Source organism: Notolepis coatsorum (assembly GCF_963971535.1).
Source record: "Notolepis coatsorum genome assembly, chromosome: 1".
Classification (NCBI taxonomy): domain Eukaryota; kingdom Metazoa; phylum Chordata; class Actinopteri; order Aulopiformes; family Paralepididae; genus Notolepis; species Notolepis coatsorum.
The window spans coordinates 284,847,906-284,872,543 of NC_140165.1; the positions used below are offsets into that span (position 1 = coordinate 284,847,906).

A 24,638-nucleotide genomic window follows, 5' to 3' on the forward strand; every position below is an offset into this window, starting at 1 on the left:
CTGCTATGAGATTGCCCTTGAGGTGTGTATGTTTGTTTGCAGTTGTGTGTGTGTTTGTGTATTCATTTGACTCATATCTACCTAGATGTGTCTATAAAGGCTGCAACACATACTGTATGTCTTTCTTGCCAAAAAATATGACACCAGCCTATGATGATGTATTTGTGAGTGTGGTTGGAAGGATTATGTAGAGGTGTGAAATTGGATGGAGAGTCACACAATCCTTTAACTTTCTTGCCAATTTAACCCCTCAATAAAAGCCAACGGCCAATTATATATCGTGTGTGTGTGTGTGTGTGTGTGTGTGTGTGTGTGTGTGTGTGTGTGTGTGTGTGTGTGTGTGTGTGTGTGTGTGTGTGTGTGTGTGTGTGTGTGTGTGTGTGTGTGTGTGTGTGTGTGTGTGTGTGTGTGTGTGTGTGTGTGTGTGGCTTAAATATAATTCCTACTCACTTTACATTTTTTATTTCATTTTCGTTTTTACTGGCAATCTTCATGGGAGATAACATTCCTCGTTTTCCCTTAAGCCCAGACGAAAAGAGAAAAAGAATGCATTGAACAGTGTTACAACGTTCTGTAGAGGTGTGAAGTTGGATGTCACAAAATCCTTTAATTTCCTTTCCAATTTAACCCCTGAATAAAAAACACTGGCCAATTATATTCAAATGTGTGTGAATATAAAACCCTGGTTCTCCAGAGAGTTCCACCAGCCATCCCTGCTACTCCCACTCTGCCACCCTTCTGCCTCCAGGAGCTACGTGTCAAGAAGCTGCACTGCGGAGCCACTATGTGTGCAGCTCATTTGGCCCCCAGTTTTTCTTCCAACATATTTAACACAGTGCTTCAAACTCTCTACCATAGTTCCTGTGTCAAAGTCCACAAAGATCACCTGCCTCAATGACTTCAGACCAGTTTCCCTAAAACATCGGTGGCCCTGAAAGCATTTGAACGTGTCATTCTGAACATACTTGTAATCCTCCTCCTCGCATCCTGCTCATCACCTCTTCCAGCTCCTTCCCTCTGGGAGGCACTACAGGTCCCTTTTTCCCCCTAACCTCTTAGCTTGTGACGTCCCACATATGGGACGTTTTTAGGACGATTTGCCCACCGGCACTTTGGCGACCCCTAGTGGCTCGGGTGTGCATATTTTGTAATACAATATATAGAATTGAAGGCTTATTTGTTGCCAATTAGACAAAATCCGTTCAGCGGTTCTCGAGTTACATGCCAGTATTTGAGGCTTGTGCAAAGTACACGGCATTGCGCAAAATACCACTCCCGACTCAGGCTGCAGTAGTTCCGTCAATCTAGATCCGATCTCGAAAATGATTGTGGAGGGTTGTAGCCAATGAGTGTGGCTTTCCAATGATACCCCACAGGGGATCTAAAAAAAAAAAAAACACGAAAACAGGAAGAGAAAAACAGCCGAATGAATTGAAGTCTATGAGAAAACTGAGTACACAGTTTACCAAAATCACTCATTTCTGAATGGATCTTTATGAAATTTGGACATGTACTACATAAGGCTTCAGGCTATGGATCTCGGGAGTTTTTTTTAAGCCATATCACCTTCTGGGAAATACTACTAACTACTATAGAAAAACTTGAGTAATACGTTTTTCTACAACTCAAGTTCAGACCTATGTTACTCTATTACGTTAGCACTAAAAGTGAATTTTCTTTCTGGAATCAGAAACCTCAGAATGTCATCTTTCAAACGAGACCAGGCTCATGCATGTGCTATAAGTGTAAAGTATGTTGTTTTGGTTTGCAAAAAAAGTATGCAGTCCTCAAAAACTAAAACTAAAATGGCCAATTTTGGAGGCGCCTGTTAAGAGGTTTTAACTATCAGGACTCCTCCCTCTAGCCCCCTCCTCACATACTGACGTGCATCACTCCACCTACTGTATATGGTTGTGTGTACTATGTTTCTGTGTTGATATGCTTATTGTGTCCCGGTGTTGTGTCTATTTATGTATTTGTGCTGCAGAGTACAGTAGAGTACAGTATGACATACTGCACCGAAAATAAATTCCACCGACCTCGGTCGTGTGGCTAATCTTATTTCATACAGCATTCTGTCTCCTAAATCTGTAGATGAAAGGCTACTCCATAAGCCTAAACAGGGTCTTTAATGATTTAACCTGTTTAATCTGTTTAATTTAATTGTTTAATTCAATTCTGAGTCTTAAAGATGTAATGCACCATGAAATCTCACATTTAGACCACGGTTCAATTGGATTTGATGAATTCCGTTAGGCTTTAAAAGAATAATAGGTACACCAATTTGACTGGACGGATTTTGTTAGTAACAATTGTATGTAATTGAATGTATGCAATAAAAACATCACACCAAAGTGTTACTTCACAGCATTACTTTAATAGATAAACGCACACACATACAATGACTTCTGATTCATTTAGATTCACAGATTAAGGCAATGTTGTCCGTATCGATTGCACGATTACATTTTTGACCCCCCCCCCATTTCTCCTTTGACCCTCCCCCCGCCAGGCCGACGTTCCGCTACTTCACCTGGCACACGTGCGTTCTGGGCATCGTGGGCTGCGCCGTGATGATGTTCCTGATCAATGCCATCTACGCCTCGGCCAGCATCGCCTTCATGCTGCTCCTGCTGCTCCTCATCCACTACCTCAGCCCCACCTCCAGCTGGGGCTACATCAGCCAGGCCCTCATCTTCCACCAGGTACAGAGCACCAGGTAGCCCAGCGGTTAGAGCCACTCTGCTCCGGTTTTGGAGCCTCTGAACCTTGGTGCCCTCTGGCGAATCAGCCCGCGTTTACACCTATTTAAGCAGAACCAACGTTCCACCGTCTCCGTCATCAACGGGGGGCGTTACTCAGGCTGAGGTAAACACAACCATATGGACACGACAGTAGCAGAATGTGCCCTATATATAAAACTGCTTCAGAGGTTTGGCATTGCACCATGCTGATCCACTCAACAGGTAGCGATTTTAAAATGAGATTTGATTAAAATGTATTGTCATGATACAGCACAAGTACAATACACCATCCAACCAGTGGATAAATTAATGAACGTTATAAATTTTTTATTTTTTTTATTGTGTAACCGAGAGATTTGAACCTGGGACCATAGGATCCACAGGCAGCCGCACTAATCAGTTGAGCTAAACGGTCCGACATTAACTGTGACCGACTAATCCATAGTTTACACTTGTCAAGAGCCAATTGCGCTTGTCGTCCAGTATTGGCATTAATAAATCAGATGTCATGCTAATATGTCATGTTCTACAGTAGGACTTACTACTATGATACCCATTAAAACAAGTCATTCAAATAATAGAAGCCTACTTTGCTGGAACGATTCATTTCAAATGTATACAGTGCGCGCTGAGGCTTGCTAAGCCTTTCTCCGCACATATTTATTTCTGGAGCATTTCTTTATCCACTCTGGTTGGATGGTGTATTGTACTTGTGCTGTATCATAACAATACATTTGAATCTAATCTCGTTTTGAGATCAGTCGCAAATCGCTTCCTGTTGAATCGATCGATTGAGTGCAATGCCGACCCTCTACTTTCCCCTGTTTACGCTTGTCTTCACAGCCTAGAATATGACACGCCCACTGATGATGTCACGGTTTGCAAGGAAAAACCAAAAAAAAATCGGTTCCAGTTGAGCACCAATTTTTCACGTTCCGAACCAATTATTCCTGGTGTGAACGCGCCTATCTGTGTTCTGACCTCTGCGCTGAAAGGCCCACAGTACGGTACATGTGAAAGGAAAGGGGATCAATAAAGTACCACAAAGTCACAGACACACATTTTCAATGTTACATTTGAACCACTGAGGGAGTTTTGACCTGCACCTCAAAGAATCGGAATCGAGAATCGTTTAGAACAGGAATCGAAACGGAGAATCGAAATCGGAACCGGAATAGTTCAAATCCAAACGATGCCCAACCCTACACCCCGGGCTCTGCCTGGAGAGGTCTCCTGCTGGCCACACCCGCCACACCCCGGGCTCTGCCTGGAGGAATCCACAGTATAAGACGTTACTAAACTCCAACCCACACATCAGACCAAAACAAAACAAAACATTTAAACAAAGTGCAATAACAAGCAGGGCTTTTTTGCCTAGAGGTAGCTGTTGACAGTATTACAGATTCTACCTTTAAAGATGCACTATGCAGTTTAAGAGGAGGGGGATTTGTTTGCAGAGCCTGCAAAAGACATTTACTGTAATTACTTATAATTATTCTATCTCATGTCATCATAAATGACAACAAAATATTTCTTAGGCACTGGGAACCAAACGTAAGCCTAGAATATGTTTGTTGACTAAATTGCGGGCCCTGCCTTTGTAAACGACAGCATTCTAGCTTCAAACAGTGTTCCAGGAATCCAACTTTCCTCTGAGGACCGTTTGTTTATTCAGTTCTGAAAATATACCTTCAAAATTATTCACGTCTCTCACAAAACGACATATTGCACCTTTATGGAAGCAAAAAGCGTTGTTTTAACTACACAGTCGAGCGGCCACACACTGCGTTGCAGATAGCTAATGTAAGCCAAACACACATTCCATATCATGGCTTACACAAACACACAGAAACACACACATACACTGCAGGGGCACACACAGCCACGTTACTATCTGATGCATGCATGCATGCAGGCACGCACACACACACACACACACACACACACACACACGCACACACGCACACAAACACACACACTCAGAGAGCTTGACATGAGCTAAATCCATTCTATCACGCTATAGACAAACACAATCTAAGTAGGGCTTATACACTAATTTGAATCATTTATTTATGCCCACACATACGCTCATACACACGCATGCACACATGCATGCACATACACACAAACACACACACATCCAATATAAGCCAAGCACCTATTCTATCACAGTATGCACAAACACACTATCTAGGAATGCATGCTCACACACACGCATACACACACAGGCACGCACGCACGCACACACACACACACACACACGCACACACACAGGCACGCACGCGCATGCACGCACGCACACACACACACACCTACACACACACACACAAACACACTCACATATCCAGTATGAGTCAAAAGCCCATTCCATCATGATATACTGTATAAACACAAATGTTGGGGACACACATCATCTTTCTTTGTCTCTCTCTTTATATCTGTCTCTGTCTCTCCTCTCTTTCTCTATATCCATCTCTCTGTGTCGCTCTCCTCTCTCTGTCTCTCTGTCTTTCTTTTTCCGTCTTTCTCTCTCTCAACCTCTCTCAACCTCTCTCTTGCTCGATCACTCTCTCCCTCCCCCTCTTTCTCTCTCTCCATCCATCCCTCTCTTCCCTCCCTCCCTTCTCTCTCATCACTCACTCACTCACTCTCTTTCTCTCTCTCTCTCTCTCTCTCTCTCTCTCTCTCTCTCTCTCTCTCTCTCTCTCTCTTCTCTCTCTCCTCTCTCTCTCTCTCTCTCTCTCTCTCTCCTCTCTCTCTCTCTCTCTCTCTCTCTCTCCATATTGCCTTGTCATTCCTGGAGCAACTAAAAGCTCATCTCCTCAGCTTTACGAGAACCTCCACCTCAGCCAAGCAGTCCTTCCATCAGGTTTACTAGACAGACAAGCACACACACACACACACACACACACACACACACGCAACACACACACACACACACACACACACACACACACACACACACACACACACACACACACACACACACACACACACACACACACACACACACACACACACACACACACACACACACACACACACACACACACACACACACACACACACACACACACACACACACACAGAACCTGTACCTTGGCCAAGCACTCACTCCATCAGTTTTAGTGGCATCATTCAAATCCCCTTGTCTCTACCTTGTGAGCCTGTTGCTCAAATGAGGAGGTGGGGGTGGTGGGGTACTGTTGCCAGGGGGCCCGGTGCCAAGGGGACGGGTGCCAGGGTGGGTGGCGGGGGGGTTGCAGGGCTTGTCAGAGAGGTGAGCACTATTACACTAACTTATTGTGCCACCCCCTTCCTCTTATCCTCTCTCCTCCCCCCTCCCTCTCATCCTCCTCTCCTCCCCCTCCTCTCATCCTCCTCTCCTCCCTCCTCTCCTCATCCCCTCTCCTCCCTCCCTCCTCTCATCCTCCTTTCCTCCCCTTCCTCTCATCCTCCTCTCCTCCCCCCTCCTCTCATCCCTCCTCTCCTCCCCCTTCCTCTCATCCTCCTCTCCTCCCCTTCCTCTCATCCTCCTCTCCTCCCCCCTCCTCTCATCTTCTTCTCCTCCCCCTCCTCTCATCTCTCCTCCCCTCTCTCCCCCTTCCTCTCTATCCTCCTCTCCTCCCCCCTCCTTTCATCCTCCTCTCCTCCCCCATCCTCTCATCTTCTTCTCATCCCCCCTCCTCTCCTCCTCCTCTCCTCCCCCTCCTCTCTCTTCTTCTCCCCCTCCTCTCCTCCCCCTCCTCTCCTTCCCCCTCCTCTCATCCTCTTCTCCCCTCCTCCTTCCTCCTCCCTCTGTCCTCCTCCGCCTCCTCCTGCTCCTCCCCGGGGACGTGATATGGGGAGCACAGACGGGACAGGCCCTTTCAGATTAAACGACTGCATTAACAGGCCCAAATGGCAGAGAGGGAGGGAGGGAGGGATTGTGTGTGTGTGTGTGTGTGTGTGTGTGTGTGTGTGTGTGTGTGTGTGTGTGTGTGTTGTGTGTGTGTGTGTGTGTTGTGTGTGTGTGTGTGTGTGTGTGTGTGTGTGTGGTGTGTGTGTGTGTGTGTGTGTGTGTGTGTGTGTGTGTGTGTGTGTGTGTGTGTGTGTGTGTGTGTGTGTGTGTGTGCACTAGAGAGAAGTTGTAGGGGTATGTGTTTGTTTGTTTTTGTGTGCAGAGACTTGTCGTGTGTGTGTTTGTTTGTGTGTGTGTGTGTGTGCTTGTGTGTGTGTGTTTGTCTGTCCTACATAATGTGTGTGTTTGTATTTACCGTGATGGAATGGGTGTCTGTCTGGTGTATATTGGATATGTGGTGAAACAGCGCTTGTGTGTGTGTACCCCTTGGTGTGTGTGTGTGTGTGTGTGTGTGTGTGTGTGCTCTTGGCAGGTGTGTAGTGCTTTGAGTGGACGGGTGCCAACTGGGTGACATTGGAGCAGGAAGGTAGACGTCCACTCACTCACAACTCAATGGAGATAACAGCAACAAAGACCAGTGTTGCTTTTTGTTTGCTTGTTTTGTTTTGTTTGCTTGTTCATACTGTACATTTAGTTTGCAGCATTGCTGGCTGGTGGCACTTTTAGACTTCCATATCTGTTTCATTGTGCTCCTTGTTTGTGTGGCGGCTTCTTCAGTATGGGCTCTTAACGTCTCTGTGTTTGGATGGCGCCTGATGGTTAATTTCACACTCCAACCCAGTGCAGACGAGTTGATCACATGCTTAACCTCTTAACTCATTCCCTGCCAACAACGATTTTATACGTGTTTGTCCGCCAATCATTGAACGCCAACCACGTATATATACGTTATTTGATCGTTATTTCTTTTATTCGCTATTTCCATTCATATCCATCCAGGGAGCCTGGTGTTACCATAGGGAATGAGTCTGAGATTGCAAAAGTCCAATACCGCCACCTGGTGGGCTGCGGCCGGTGTTGCACTTCCTTTGAGACTCCTTTGAGAGTCTGAAATTCCTCCGGGCGGACTTTTCTAGTAACCTGAACCAAGGGCTTCACCCGATCGCATTGAATAGTTTTCGGGACCACCGATTCATTATGCTGTGGTGGGTTATGTCGTGGGCCAAATGGATATATGATCTACCAGATGGCAATCAAATAATTGGAATATTCTTTTTGGAATCCTACTGGCCACAGGTAAGAGCAATTTAACGTCAATTTCAGCTTGATTGTGCTTTGTTTTCATAGCCATCGCCCGACACCCTGATCAGCGTATGTTGTTGTACTAACAAATGCCGTTATTGACAATCAATTAATCAGAAACGACCCCCCCCCCCCTTCCATGCATTCATGATGGAACATAATATACCGATCGTATGCATTTGAATTTTTTATTGTAGAATGTATAATATACGTCGCAGGCTATTACTAGCCTCCCAGGAATTACCCTAAACCGCTCTAAAACCATACTTATATTCACCACGGTATAAAACAGGAATGTATGGATGGAAAAATTATTTCTTTTTCACATCTAGATACTCGATGTCAAATGGGCCATAGTATTGCATCCATAGCTATAATATAGAATATAGTTATAGCCCTGCAAACAAGGTGACCGACTCCATTGGTTTAATGCGTGGCAGCACATAGCCATATCCCGTTCCCAGCGTGGCAGAGAAAGAGTTAAGCCCGGAGCCCTATTTTATGAAAATCCGCTTAAAATACATACCTAAGTAAATGGAATATTGCTCCACTTCTACAAGGCCCATTCGCATATTCTTGGTATCTAGGGACAAATATGGACCTCAGTGAATGTATTCCCAGTGTTTCAGAAATATTGTGTATATTACTAGGCTTGCTTAAATTGTGATGAAACAAAGGAGAATATGAATTATGATTTTTCTTTTAATCTTTGACAGTGAATAACATCATGCTAAAAATGACCAGACATGAAAAACTGACACTGATCTCGTTCAGTACCTTCTTGAGATCGTGTGTACAAAAAAATCGAAGGAAATTAATAAAGGGAAGATGATTAAAAAGAAGGTTTTGTAGATACAGTACTGAATTTTCCCATCCGGACCAAGCTATTTGAAATATTATTATAGAATATAGAATAGCAGGCTTATAAATTACCTTATTATAGCCAATTTGCACATTTATGGTTTGTGCCAAATCTTATATTTCAAATGCCCGAGTTCAATTTGGATTTAGTATCACCAGGCGTGCATGAACAGATAATGAAATCTACTGTATGTACAGTAGCTTTAATTTTTTTGCCAGAGTGCCGCCATCTTGAAACTGATTTTAAATCGAATTGTTGCTCAATGCTAAAAATAGGGGATACAAACTAACTGCGCTCCAATATATGCCAATAACATTACGTTTTGTGGTATATTATCCAGAGTAATAAGAGAATACAAAAATATTCATAACAAGTCATTTGCTTGCTGGGACCTAGAGGCCTCTGGGTAGGGTGTTTCTGAAAAAAAAGCTCTGGGTGTTCTCTTCAAAATGGCACAAAAAAAACTACAATTCCCGACTTCAGATTTTCAAAATGGCTGACTTTCGCGACCAAAACAATAGAAAAACGAATCCTTAAATCGCACTAATAACACTTTAACCTATTGGTAAACTAACGTATTGATGATAATATACATTATAACTGCTGTTGTGACATGGTTATGATGTTTATACTTGAATAAATAAAACGATAGTTTTGTCAGTCTAGACAGATTGATTTATGACGTGATGGCATTTGCGGTCCGCCGATGGACCGCACGGGTGGAAGAGTTTAAAGAAACACGCCAACTTAGAAAATAATTTGACATTTTCGTTTTCTAAGCAGATATATACAATTTTTTTTTGCCCGACCACTGCTGCCTGGGCGGCGTCGCAGCAGCAGCTGGTGATAGAAATATAGCCTATATTTCTATCACCAGCTGCTGCGGTCTACAGCGAAATGCAATTCATGCCACGAAACTGCCTAAAATATATTATATACAATATATCGTTTTATATATAATTGTATCAACAGATAGTAGGTAGTGCACACATGCACTGCATGGCACAATATAGGGCGAATGTCTCTAGCCGAGAGGGGCTGCCAATTTGGGGGGGGATAGATTCGTTCAGGTGTGGCTGGTGATGTGGTTGTGTGCACCTCGAGGCGGGCAGCGTCAGCGCGAGGCAGCCTCCCCCCACATCTCTCTCTCAGACCCGTCAATAGGTCACCCTAACCCCGCTACATTTCTACCCAATGTCAGGGTATTTTATAACGTTAGCGTTTCGCCATTTCCTGACCAATATGCGTCAATTCTTTTCTTCTAATGAGCACATAATGTGAGTATAATGTGCAGCTGGTTGAAACGCTGGGATATTATGTATAAAATGTAGAAATGAAATATGACCGGCCTTCTTCCCTCAGAGCGAGCCCGCACAGAGAACTGGCCACGATAAGGGGGCGTGCTAGCGTAGGGTCATGTGGGCCTCGTGGCCAATCGGAGGAACCCGGAAACCGAGCGGCGTTGTAGAAGGCATAGACGCGCCTGGGCGCAGTGATTTCATCACCTCAAAATCCCTGTTTACACGGTTGTTACAGGGTATGCCCACTAGGTGGCTCTAGGTTCACAGGACACTTGCCGTGCAGTAGGTATAGAGGCAGAGTGATGGTACTGTAGCCATCAAGCTGTAAAGACTTCTTTTCCTGTCAGGCTGAATTGCAACGGTCTAAATAAAGAAACCCAAGAAGAGCAGGGGTATGTGTTTGTCACTGAAACAACATGGAAGCATGATGAAATAAAATCCACAGGGATTTTGAGGTGATAAAATCTCTGCGCCCAGGCAGCAGTGGTTCGGCAAAAAAAAAATTCCGAGTATATCTGCTTAAAGAAAATGAAAATGTCAAATTTTTATTTTGTATTTCTCCATGTGGTAAATACACAGGTCACAACATGTTTACAGGAACGTTTTGGAGTTGTATTTCGTGACTGTTGAGAACTAGGCTACACTGGTACACCTACTTCCAGTGAATGACGCTAAGCTAGGCTAATGGTGCGGCTGTTCCCTAAGCCTAATGCATGCACAGAGAAGAAAAGGGTATGTATCTGCTTGTCTAACTCCAGGGTAGATGGCAAATAAGCAAATTTACCAAAACGTTGGCGTGTTCCTTTAAAGGAGAATGCCACCCAACAGGGGAGAACTTTTAATGTCGTTTTTAGTTCCACATTTCCTCTCGCAATGGTGGTACATTCCTCGCTGTGAATGAATATGGGGGATATGAACGGAGGGAGGGAGAGTTCTGGGAAGAGGGAACTCATGTCGACATTGTAAATAAGAAACCAGTCTTAATGTTTTATCTGGCTAAATATAGGTAATAATATATGTTGTTATGGGATAAATATGGCATGTGGGAGCGAAGGAGGGGATCTAGACGGAAAAGTGGGAGAGGATTTTGATAGTATCTCTGGGAAAGTCAGAGTGAAAGAGAGAATGCAGGAGAGAGAGGAGTGGAGAAGTAGGAGGAGGAGGCGACGACGACGGGGGAAGGAATGATTGAGAAAATGTGTGATGAATGACTCATGAGTGACAGAGATATGAAGATGGGCTGATGGATGAGGAGGAAGATGGAGAGGCAGATGATGATGATGATGAGATGATTGGAGGCAGTTGGACATCGCCTATGGGATGTCAATGTTTTATATATATATTTTCTTCTTTTTATACATTTCCCCCCTCCGGTTTTTAATTACCAGATCTTAGCGTGATAACAATTATAATGATTATGATGATAATGATGTCGGTGGAAAATACGTGCACCCTCATTGACAGACAGACAGGCACGTGGTGCGTGTGCACACACACAACATGCTCACACACACACACACACACAATCACACAGACACAAGGAGGTGACTTCTTCACTTTGAAATGGACGTGTACTGCTAATGCTGACATTAACCCTTTCACTACCACTCTACCAAAGGGTTAACCCTTTCACTGTGACACTACAGAAGGTTAACCCTTTCACTGCCACATGACAAATGGTTAACTCTTTCACTACCACATTACAGAAGGTTAACCCTTTACTATCACACTACAGACGGTTTATGTAGTGTGATAGTAAAGGGTTAACCTTCTGCAGTGTGGTAGTGAAAGGGTTAACATGGATATACTGCACCACTGAATTGATGGTCATTATAGCCACATTATTGTTTGAGTTGTATTTAATTGCTCATGGTGAATGGCAGGCGTTGACTTAATTATATGTTCCACACGGTTGACTGTCATTTTAAAAGTACCTGTACGTGATCTCAGCAGCTCGGCATGTATTGGGAGGCAGTGTTATTATAATGTTTGGGATTTTGATGTAGCGTACGTACATCATGTAATGTAGAATTGAGGAATTCACATTGCCTATCTCTCGTTCTGAGAAACTTGTACATGTAATGTAGGCGTTTCACCAGAGAGGGCACGGTCAGCCACGAGAGTTACAGATGTAACTGCGGTTCTCTGATGGAACAAGAGGTGCCATTCAGATGCCATTCATATGCCAGGGGCTAAGGAGGTAGAGCAGTTGTCTGGTAATCAGAAGGTTCCTCGTTTAATTCCGGCTCATCCTGGCAGTGTGTCGGAGTGTCCTTGAGCAAGACACTTAACCCCTAACTGCTCCCGATGAGCAGGTCGGCACCTTGCATGGTTGCCTCCGTGGATGAATGGATGAATGTGAGGCATACGTTGTAAAGCCCTTTGGATAAAAGCTCTATACTGTATAAATGCAGTCCATTTAGCATTTACCATTCACCAAGTTTAAATGATTCAGTGATTGCACGTTACGTATGTATATATATATATAGATATAGATATATAGATATAGATATATATATAGATATATATATAGAGATATTAGATATACAAGTATATACGTGTTAATTTTGGCACCTTTGTAAGAATTGACTTTCTGTCTTTCTGCTTCTGTTTTAAAGTATTCATTTTGACACTGGAATTGAAAAAAGTCAAGTGAAACCCAACCCTATTTGCAGGGGATCGAACCGTCGGTAGTCTGATAGTAAAGGGTTAACCTTCTGTAGTGTGGCAGTGAAAGGGTTAATATGTTATTGTATCTGTTAGGGAAATCACATTGTGGTGGGCTGTCATGAATAGGTATGTATGGGAAACACTGTATAGAACAGCAAAACACATGCATGCATAAGCGGTTACAATGCATATGCAATACACGCGGTACACATGCATGACGTTTTCAAATACACTCGGATGGACACATACATGTGTACACACGCACGCACACACACAGACACACCCCCTGGTCTACATCTGTGCCTGTCACTGTCTCATTTCCTAATGGGATTTTGATTGGGGATGTAATTTGTTTCTGCAGTCGACGGATCTGTCGGATTAGAACTCATACTGACACACACACAAACAGACACAAACAGACACAGTGAAATGGGCATGAAGAAAAAATCAACTATGGACTTCCCAAGTATAAAACAAGAACTCTCTCTCTCTCTCTCATTCTCTCTCTTCCCCCCTCTCTCTGTCATTCTCTCTGCCTCTCTCTCATTATCCCTATTCTCTATCTCTCCCTCTTCCCCTTGTTCTATCCACTTCTCTCTCTTTGCCTTTCTCTCCCTCATCACCCCATCTCTCTCTTCTCATCTGCTTCTCTCTCTTCCACTCTCTCATTCTCTCTGCCTCTCTTTCTCCCTCCCTCTCCCCTTCTCTCTATCTCCCTCTTCCCCTCTCTCCCTCTTTCCCTCTTCCTCTCTCTCTCTCTCTCTCTCTCTCTCTCTCTCTCTCTCTCTCTCTCTGCCTCTTCCCCCGTCTCTCTCTCTTCCCCTATCTCTCTCTCTTCCGCTCTCGCTCTCTCCCTCTTCCCCTCTTTCTATCTCACCCTCTCTCTTCCCCTCTCTCTCGCTCTCTCTCTCTCTCTCTCTCTCTCTCTCTCTCTCTCTCTCTCTCTCTCTCTCTCTCTCTCTCTCTCTCTCTCTCTCTCTCTCTCTCTCTCTCTCTCTCTCTCTCTCTCTCTCTCTCTCTCTCTCTCTCTCTCTCTCTCTCTCTCTCTCTCCCTCCCTCCCTCTCTCTCTAGGTGCGTAAGTACCTTCTGATGCTGGATGTCCGTAAGGACCATGTGAAGTTCTGGAGGCCTCAGGTTCTTCTCATGGTATCTAACCCCCGCAGCAGCGCTGGTCTCATCACCTTCATCAACGACATCAAGAAGAGTGGCCTCTACGTGTTGGGACACGTCCAGCTGGGAGACCTCAGTAAGGACAGATTGGACTTCAATTACACTCCAGGTCGAGTGTTACTTAAAGGGGCATTTTGTCGATTCTTTAAACTCTAACTCCTATCGGTCTGTTGCGAGGAGGACATAAATCGTACCAATGTGTTCTGTGTCTGGAGAGCCCGGCTGCGCCGCCCCCCTGGGTCAGGACCAAGGCCAGATTAAGAATTCAGAGGCCTCTGGGCCAGACTCTTGTGGAGGCCCCCACACACATACACGTGCACACACGCACAGTGGCGTTTTTATATGTAAAACATGGGTGGGGAAGCCACTAACCAAGGCTACATACCAGGCAAACTACAGTAATCAAAATGACAGTAATCGTTTTTCGCAAATTTCGCACCACATATCAGGCATAGGCTACAGGTAAGCCTGCATTGTTAGTCGTGAAAGCAAATTAATCTGTCCACGCTAAATTAAACCCTCTATTTTCCTCAGACTTTCCTTTTTTTGGATTTATCCATGGTTAGCTTACTGGGGGTCGGAAACTCAAGATTAGCCACTTGCAGACGGCAGGGAGAGGCACGGGGTGTGACGTACTGTATATTTTAGTTGATGAAATATTTTTGTTGACTAAATATTTTAGTTGATGAAATATTTTTTCATTTCAGTGTCACAGTATGACATCGATCTCCAAAATAATGTTAAAAAAAAAGTTTAAAAAAATTAATTGGAGGCCCCTCGTCACTAGAGGCCCACAGGCCGCGGCCCAAACGGCCCGGTCGTTAATCCGGCCCTGGTCAGGACGTGAAGTGATTAATGTCCTTACATACCTGATTAGACTATTATTGCTATCCACTGTCTTTCCAAGTCAAGTCTATTAATCCCCTTGAGGAGGGGTGTCATAGCAGCATGGGGAAGGGGAGAACAAATATAATAACAGAAATAGTCATAATAATAGAGTAGAACATAATAATATGAATTATAATAATAATAATAATAATAATAATAATAATAATAATAATAATAATAATAATAATAATAATAATAGAATGGCAGTATATTCTATCAATAATAATAGTATACATGGTACAGTATATATAGTAGTAGCACACTGCACCAGGAACATGCCAAAATTATGGGAACTGTGCTTACCGTCTTCTCCAGAGTCAGAAAAGAAGATAGATACCAATTTCCTCTCTGCAAGCTAGCCTAGCTTAGCACAAAGGAATGGGATACGGACCACTAGCCTAACTTAAAACTCCAGGAGAATTGTTTTTGGCCAACAGCTAGGCTAGCTAGTCTGTATCCGCTGAATTGGTATCTATCTTCTTGTCTGACTCTGGAGAAGACGGTAAGCCCAGTTCCCATAATTTTGCCGTGTTCCTTTAAAGCTTCCAGGAAATGGCCAAGTGAAATCATAACTGTGAATAAATCTATGCATGAAACAACATATTGTTTTGTGAATATTTTAGTTTCAGCACTCTGTGAAGCACTTATGTGTTTATAGGTGAGTATTTTTAAAGATTGGTATGCATGCCAATTTACATTAAAATGCGTCCCAGTGTTTTAAAATGTTGTACCAGCTGGGTGTCATAAAGTGTTATAAAGTGTCCACTGTAATGTTTCATATTTATGCTAAACATTGTACCATCTAAAAGTATGACTTCAGACAGCCCAAGGCAATCGTGAAGACGTGAATGCTTTGCATCTATGACACTTTGTGTCCTTGTTCATATCAAAGACCCACAAATAGATACACATTCAATTAGATTTTGTCCCCATCTACATTCAGAGTTATGTCAAAACAAACCTTATTCATTCCATATGACTGGTTTTTCTACTGTAGGCTTGGACTTGGGACCCACTGTGTCCCTGCAGGGAGTAATATGGTTTGCAGTCCACTGTGTCCCTGCAGGGGGTCATATGGTTTGCAGTCCACTGTGTCCCTGCAGGGGGTCATATGGTTTGCAGGATAATAGTTTGATAGCTTGCCTCAATGTTGAACACGGTGAGATGAAATTACTATTATAGGTAGCTGGCAATGGTATTTAAGTTAAACGCTCACACCTCGTTTGTCTTCTAACGTGCCTCTTCTCTCTGCTCCTCTGCATGCAGTGTATATGAGGTGTGTCATTATTCACTGTATGCTTGACGGGTCCCAAGCTAAATCTCTCTTTCTGTGGTTCCTTCCGTGTAAAGTTTTGGGAACCCCAACAGTAATAACAGGTTTCACTTTGAGCGGTGGAGAATTTGCTGGCAATATAAATAATTGCTCTCCTATATAAGTGTCTTCATATAAATTTATTCTTGCAAGGAAGAACTCATTTCAGAGACGGGTTGATGCTTGAACCTGCAGGGCATTTCTGCCTGTCGCACCCCCACTGGTGCCTGAGTACCAGCAACAGGGTCTTCAGCTGGGAGCCACCCTTCACTGATGTTTCACCCCTTTAGTCCCAGAACATCTCAGGATTGTGGGGCAGCGGTCAAGGACGTCTCCCTGCAGCTGGATTTAGATATCCAGGTGATTCCATTACCTGGCTTCTCGTTTCCCCTCCAGCTCTTGTCTCATCTTCTCGACCAGGCCCAACCACTTCCCCTTTCCCCTTCTTCTGGGAGATCTTTTAGGACTTTCCTGACTTTTGCTGCAGTGAAGCCAATGTCTCTCAGGAAGTGTTTGGTTGAGAGGCTCACAAACCCATGGCAGCCAACCTCCACTGGATAGGTTGTTGCTCTCCAGCCATTCTCTTCTAGATAGGCTGTTTCTCTGCAGCCACTCTCTTCTGGATAGGCTGTTTCTCTCCAGCCATTTTCTTCTAGATACGTTGTTGCTCTCCAGCCGTTCTCTTCTGGATAGGCTGTTTCTCTCCAGCCATTTTCTTCTGGATAGGCTGTTTCTCCCCAGCCATTTTCTTCTGGATAGGCTGTTTCTCTCCAGCCATTCTCTTCTAGATAGGTTGTTGCTCTCCAGCCACTCTCTTCTGGATAGGCTGTTTCTCTCCAGCCTTTTCCTTCTAGATACGTTATTGCTCTCCAGCCGTTCTCTTCTGGATAGGCTGTTTCTCTCCAGCCATTTTCTTCTAGATACGTTGTTGCTCTCCAGCCGTTCTCTTCTGGATAGGCTGTTTCTCTCCAGCCATTTTCTTCTGGATAGGCTGTTGCTCTCCAGCCGTTCTCTTGGCATTCTTTCCCAGATGCCTCCTTCCCATGGAACTGGTGGTCAGCTCAACTATCAAGACACGGTTGCTGACAACAGGACAATGGTCCGGTCTCAGTGTGGTGGTAGTGATGTCAGTGGGGGACCATAGCTGCTTGTCAAGGTCTGCTCTCATTGACCAGTAATTTCCTGCGGCCAAGACTAGTGTTCTGTCCTGTGAGGGGCAGTTCTGAACTGATTGCCCAGCTGCAAAATGGACAAGCTGCTGCTGGTTATGTTGGGGCTTCTGGTTTGCCAAGACTATCATGTTCTCTGTGAGTTCTGCCAGCTTCTGTAGCATCTGGTCGCCGGCTGAAACGACCCTGACCGTGGGCAAAGTTCTTTGACGAACAATGTTTTCAAACCTAACTATCTAAGGTTTCTATATTGGAGTGTTGCTTAGATTCATAGTTCAAGACAGCATACAGTAGAGTCCTTTCAGGTGATATATCACATCCACACTCCAAGTGATTAGGGAACATTACAACTGCAAATACATGAGCTGTCCACAAAATGTCCAAACTGACTTATGTGGTTCTTCTTTGCAAGGGTTCAAATTAGGGCTGTCAGTTTATCGCGTTAATTAGATTAATTAATTACACAGCAAATTATCGCGTTATGAAAATTAACTCAAAATTAATTACAAACAATTTTTTTTTTTTTTTTTTTTTTATAATATTTTTTGTATCTTATTCATTCCATGATAATGTAGAATACACATTTACAGACTTTCTTTTAATATGGTCCATTTGCATGTTCTTGGTATCTGATTCTAGGGACATCTATGAATCTCAGGGAATGTATTCCCAGTGTCAGAAATACTAAGGGCTAGATCCACAAAGAATGGATTGCACGGTGCAAGTTGCACCCTTACTTACAATTCATTATGAATAGAAAATGGGGGACCCTGATGTAAACAAGACGAAAGTCTTTCTCTGGTCTGCATCCCCTTAACAATTGTATGTATTGAGCTGTACTGTACCCATTCTGCAATCTGTTAATAACATTTTCATTCAATCAATCAATCTGTGCGGTGATTGATTGAATGAAAATTTTATTTTGAGTCAATTTTAATTAACCAAATGAGAATATCAATACATATTTTTTTTATCTTTGACTGTGAATAACACCATGCTCAAATTGACCAGACCTGAAAAATCTAAGCAAATTAATAGATGGAAGATGATTAAACAGAAGGTTTTGTAGATACAGTACTGAATTCTGCCATCTGGACACATGCAATTGGAAATATGATTATAGAAAATAGAATTTCAGGCATAAAATGGTTATGCGATTAATTAGATTAATTAATTACAAATCCTGTAATTAATTAGATTAATTTTTTTAATCGCCTGACAGCACTAGTTCAAATGTGGAAGACTTCTCTGATGTCTCCAGGGGACAGTCTGGATCAACATCTGACGACCTCACCTCGTCTCCAGAATGTCCCCGGAGAAAATACTTACTTTTCTCTGCAAAAGATGCACATGCAGTTTAGAGACAAAGACCATTGTTGATTGAGTGTCCTCCTCACTAATGCCCCATTATTGTTGCCTTTCACCTGAGGTCATTCTGAGTTGAGTGTTTTGTCTGGTTTCTAAAACCTAGGTGTTCCTGAGGACCAGCAGGACATCCTTCCATGGACAGAACATCATGTACCCTCTTAGGAGTTCAGCTAGTAGTACAGAGAGGACTAGTAGTGTTTGATTTCTGCTTGCCTGCCTCTATCTCACCTTCTCTCGCTCTTATTTTCTCCCCCCCCCCTCTCTCATACTTTCTCTCCCTTATTCTCTCTCTCCACCCCAATATCCAATATCTCTAGATACCCTCCCTTCCGACCCGCTGCAGCCTTGGTATGACTCATGGCTGTCTCTTGTGGACCATCTGAACATCAAGGCGTTCGTCAACCTGACGTTAGCCGGCTCGGTTCGTCACGGGGTCCAGCACTTGCTGTTCATCTCCGGACTGGGTGAGTGACCCAACCTGCTTTTACTCATTTCATTTCATTTATATTTATTCGTACATGGAATTGTTACAGTCCAACAGTACATATAGTTAATCTAATATGCTCCACTAAATTCCATGGCCGAAAGGAACAGGAAGAAGAAAATTCTTATTGTACCTGCCCCTACACACATACAGTACACTGATAGACTAAGTGCAATGTTTACCAAACCAAACAAAATATACATACTTATTTTGCAGAAATGGAAACATCAACACAATTAAACCAACATAAACAAATACATTCTGTGTATCTATCAGTTAAATTACATATTTAGGTTAATTCATTTACACACACAATTCATTCATCGACCACAAAATTGTGTGCTTATTCCAATGAAATTCCCTTCGCTCACACTCCTATGCAGAGTTGAACGATGTTCCACTGTCAAACATCTCTGCCTAAAGAGGAAGTAAACTGTAAACTGGCGCTACTTATACTTGAATTATTTTTATTTGAATAAATCTTATACCGTAATTCCTCTAATAGTGACCCGGGCTTGTATGTGCTTAAACTGTAGCGGGTACCAGGCTTTTATTAGGAGGAGGCATGTATAAGAGAGAGGCCTATATTTCTAATTTTCAAACAGATCATAATGAATAAATCAACATTTTGTGTCAGTTTGAACCCAGTAAAATGTACTGGGTTCATTTATTGAAACCAAGTACTGTATGAAATAGTAAACAGTGCAATTACAGGTGGTCACTGGTCATTTCAACGTTTTCAAAGTGAAATCAAGTAACTAGCTCAGTATGCAGCTCAGTATATTAGTAACCCGGCTTGTATTAGGAGGTCGGCTTATAATTGCTTAGCTCAAGAGCGCACCCGGCCATTAATAGAGACCCGGCTTGTATTTGAATACCGGTCACTATTAGAGGAATTACGGTATTAATTATTCCTCCTATCTTTCTTAGTTAACTTTATGAATGAGAAAGTTGAAAAAGGTTAAACAATTTCAATTCAGTGTCTGTACAGCCACGTTTATTCAAACGATGATGAACACAGTCATAAAGATCGGTTTCCTTACTTTTCTGATAACTACATTACTGCAGAACTCCTTCAGACAATCTTAATATTTGGTTATTTGTGATTCAAAGTTATTATGTTACATTTTCTTTCAAACTAATTGGGTCACAGCGTTCAGTTTATGTTACAATAATAAGGCACTCGGGCAGAGCTGTTTTGCAGGCCGTGTGACGTACAGGCATAGAGGCGGTTCTGCTTATGAGTGTGAAACTCACTGTGAAATGGAATATCTGTGCATCAATGCAACTCACTCACTGTAGACTGTGAGTCAGTGTGTCCATGTTAAGATATGTTTTGGAATAATAGCTAAATCCTAAAAAGTGCTAAAATATTCTAAGGATACAGCTAAGGATATGTGAAATATCTTACCACTTTATAAGAAATTGTCTTAAGATAGCTGATAAGTCTTTTTCAAATGATGAAAATCACATTTTGGAATAATACTGTTAACTTTCTACTGTCATGGCAAACCATGATTCATATTCTTGTGTATTTGTGTATTGCATGAATGACGTCCAGAATCCACAACGGTGACATGTGAATCATTTTCATGTGACGCACGTTTGGTCTCAAGGTGTTAAGTCACATCAGTTTGCTTTTGGCTGGGGGCTTATTACGTGGTGGAACTGCATAATAACAAGCTAAACCTGGACGTCTCTATACTACGGTACAACTGGACGTGTATATAATACATCGTGTACAAGGCACGGCAAAAGAAAGCGTATTGGCACACCTGCTGCTCCATAAACCAGAGACATGACTCATCTGAACTTGTGTTCTTGTGTCTCTCTCTCTCTCTCTCTCTCTCTCTCTCTCTCTCTCTCTCTCTCTCTCTCTCTCTCTCTCTCTCACTCTCTCACTCTTTTTGCCATTTCAGAGTTGTCATGTAATCCCTCACTTTCTCTCCATCATTCTTTCGCCGTACCTCTCCCTCTCTCTCTCTCTCTTTCTCTCATCTCATCTCATCCTTGGCTTCCCTCCCAGCTCTCACACACTCGCTCGTCCACGTCTCTCTTTCTCTTCCCTTCAATTCATCAGAGGAAGAGAGAGCTCAACTTCTACCAGTTCTCCACTTAAGAACTGAGGAAATCAATGATAATGGGAAAGAGTAGACGTCCATTAGATAATAACCTGTCTCGTTCTCATTCTTTCTAGGTGGGATGCGACCCAACACCCTGGTGCTGGGCTTCTACGATGACTGCCCGCCAGAGGACAACCTGGGGGACCCGTCCGTCTCCTCCAGCAGGTCCGTGGACACTTCGAGCCCCGGCTATGACCCCGAAGACCAACAGTCGTCCCTCTTCCACTTTCCTGCGCTGCGTGGGTCCGGCGGCGACTGCAAGGACGGCGGCGAGTTCGGCGACGGTAAAGCCCTCGGGCCTCAGGAGTATGTGGCCGTCATCGCAGACGCCATGAAGATGCTGAAGAACATAGTGCTCGCCCGCTACTTCAACGGCTTCGACCGCGCCAAGGCCCTCTCCCCGCCGTCGTCCTCCGCGGGGAAGGGGGCCGTGTATGTGGACGTGTGGCCTGTCAACCTGCTCCGTCCCGACAGCTGCAGCTACGTGGACACCTGCTCCCTGTTCCTGCTGCAGCTGGCCTGCGTCCTCAACATGGTCCGCGCCTGGCGCAAGGCCCGCCTCCGCCTCTTCCTGTGCGTGGAGGAGGGCCGGAGTCTGCGGGGCACAGAGGAGAAGCTGGGCCAGCTGCTGAAGGAGCTGCGGATCCAAGCCAACGTCTACGCGGTGCCCTGGGACCAGCAGGTGGCCCTGCACTGGCAGCGCCAGGGCCAGACGGGCAAGAAGCGACCGTTGCCCGACCCGGACACCGAGGAAGAGGAGGAGAAGCGAAGGGAGGAGGAGGAGGACCATGAGGACGAGAGCGAAGACTACACCAACAGTTTCCCCAGCAATGTGACACGCCTGTCGGACGAGTACCACCTGGCCGTCAATAAGCTGATCCTGGATCAGGCCCGCCCCCCGCCCGCCGTGCGCTTCCTGTATTTGCCCCGCCCCCCGGCGGACACTCGCCGCTACACCACCTACCTGCGTCAGCTCGACTTGCTGACTCAGGACCTGGGCCCCACGCTGCTCATCCACGGTGTCACCCCCGTCATCACCACTGATCTCTAAACTCTCATCCTCCTCACACCACCGACGATGGATGTAGAGTGGAGTTCCCCCCCGATGCTGATCTGGGCTCAGTTTCACTATATCCCCTACTAAGTTTAATAGGTTAGTATTGGAGGCAGAAGGCTGATCTCTTTTCAGTGCTTGGCAGTGACCCGGTGAGAACCATTCAAGCCCTATGCAGGCAGGAACCCATCATTTCTTTTGACGATTACATCTTCAAAGTCACGCACATGAAAAACACACATTGAATGGTCTGATTCCTAATTCATCTCCATCCGGAGTTCCAAAGAGCTTTTTCTCATGGATTCCCTTTCCTTATGTCCCTGAAGTGTTTTTGGCCCCTTTCACTTGAAATCCTCCAACGACCATTCCATCTGCTCACAGCTCTAGAAGTGCCTAGGGATTTCCGGGGGGTGGGGGGGGGGGGGGGTAGAGTTTGGAATAATTTCATAGATAGAGGCGGGTTTGGAATCAGGCCATTATGGATGTAGAATGATGGGGTAATGGTAAACGGTAAATCTTCTGTTTTATAGGAAATGTGCTTTTCCTTTCAAACAAGAGGTGCACTGCTTAAAACAAAGGAACCAACTGAATCTGACGTGGAAGTTTTACTTTGAAAGTCTTTAATATCAGTCTCACTTTACATTTAATCTCAGGAAGGTGTTCTCTTTCATACAAATGCACTTTTATCCTTTTGCCTGCCAAATCATAAATATGCAACTTTTCAAATTTGCTTTTAAGAGTTTACATGACACATAAGGATGGTACTATGATGATCCGCTTCCAAAACAAAGACTTGATTGTTAACTCCATTTTTTTTCTTTTTTTTTTACTCCCTAGAGATGATCTCAATGACTGTGTGGCTTGACCAATCAGAATGCCAAAAAGTGCCTGCGTGTTTTACAATATCTGCCCAGTTTCAAGTATTCTCTTAGGATTTTAAATGACAATCACTTAACAGTATGGGATAGGCCTGGGCAGTGTGAAGATTACTTGACAGTATTTGATGTTAATGTTATTTTTTGAAAGCCTTTCCAGTGTTTTACACATTGACTATATAATTCCCATCATCTAAAGAAAGACCTTGTTTTTGATACTGTATCTCAAATGAAGCTACAACAACCTTTTCAGATCAACAGCTATGTATTCCTGATGTTTTATATCCTTTGGGTTAAAGGACCAATGAGCTTTCAGTAAAAAGCAGTAAGCTTTCGATTAAAGTAAAAACTAATGACAGCACCACTATAGACCAAGATTTGTGGAAAAGGGTCTAGAGTTGGGTTTGGTATGACATGCAACACTCCTCTTGCATTCCCCACTACTTGGAATTACATGGAAGTATGCTGGATGGTCTGTTGGTCCCCCTCCCGTCTCCATGATGGAAGGGTGCTTGGTGGGACACTACAGTCTCGAACAAACCTCAGGACACTACAGTCTCGAACAAACCTCGGGATACTACAGTCTCAAACAAGCCTCAGGACGCTACAGTGTAAGAAATTTCTCTTTCAGCTTGATCTCAATTGGACACAATGAAAACAACGACGGGACACATTCACTATTAAACCTGAGCAAATAAAACCAATGTTAAAAGCACTGTTGAAATATGAAAGTTTGAAAAATAATAATAATAATAACAATAATAATAATAAAAAAGTTTTTTTATTAACTTGTCTCTTTTCATTATTTTCTCACACTTGCAAACACGAGATTGACCATCTGTTCAGGGTGCCGTGATGTTTAATTACAGTTTTATAAGACCTACAGCTTGTGTGTGCAGTGGTTAGAACTGTTGCCACACAGCATGAAGGTCCTCAGTTGGAACCCCGGTGGGAGGCCTCTCTGTGTGGAGTGTTTGCGTGGGTTTCCTCTGGGTAATCTGGTTTCCTCCCACACCATGAAGACATGCATGTTAGGCAGAGACTATGGATGAAAACCAGCTCATTAGCAAACTCCAGCACATTTACATTGATGTGGAAACTGAAAATGAACACTGTCCCTAGGTAATAAATGAATAAATAAAGACCAATAGAATGACTAATTAAATTTTATGTGTTCAGCGAACTCCTGTCCAGAGCAACTTACAATAAGTAGGCTACAACAATATAATATTTTACATTCATGAAAAAAAAAAAATAATTTGTATGTATCATCAACAAGCACATCTCCTAACTGCTGTATAGCCTAAGGGCCCGGCTACATTGATCCATAAAAGAAACGGAGATCAAACAGACTGAAGGTATTGCTGTCCATTAGTTTGTTTTTAAATGGGAACCTAACACAATTGTGTGTTTGCAGAATCAACGGCGTTGCCGATGTGTCAGTTCAAAAAGTTCATCCTCTCCCAACGTTTCT

The 24,638-nt window shown here is 43.7% G+C and overlaps 1 protein-coding gene across 1 annotated transcript in view; it reads left to right on the forward strand.

The window, feature by feature from the left end:
- The window catches only part of LOC311225066 (solute carrier family 12 member 9), a 179,191-nt gene extending 156,513 nt beyond the window's left edge, over positions 1-22,678 (forward strand). The window contains exons 11-14 of the mRNA XM_084310274.1: positions 2,513-2,705; positions 13,793-13,967; positions 18,946-19,092; positions 21,310-22,678. Coding sequence (XP_084166400.1) covers positions 2,513-2,705; positions 13,793-13,967; positions 18,946-19,092; positions 21,310-22,286 — 1,492 coding nt within the window. The 3' untranslated portion in view covers positions 22,287-22,678. The remainder of the gene's footprint in view (positions 1-2,512; positions 2,706-13,792; positions 13,968-18,945; positions 19,093-21,309) is intronic.
- The last annotated feature ends 1,960 nt before the right edge of the window (positions 22,679-24,638 follow it).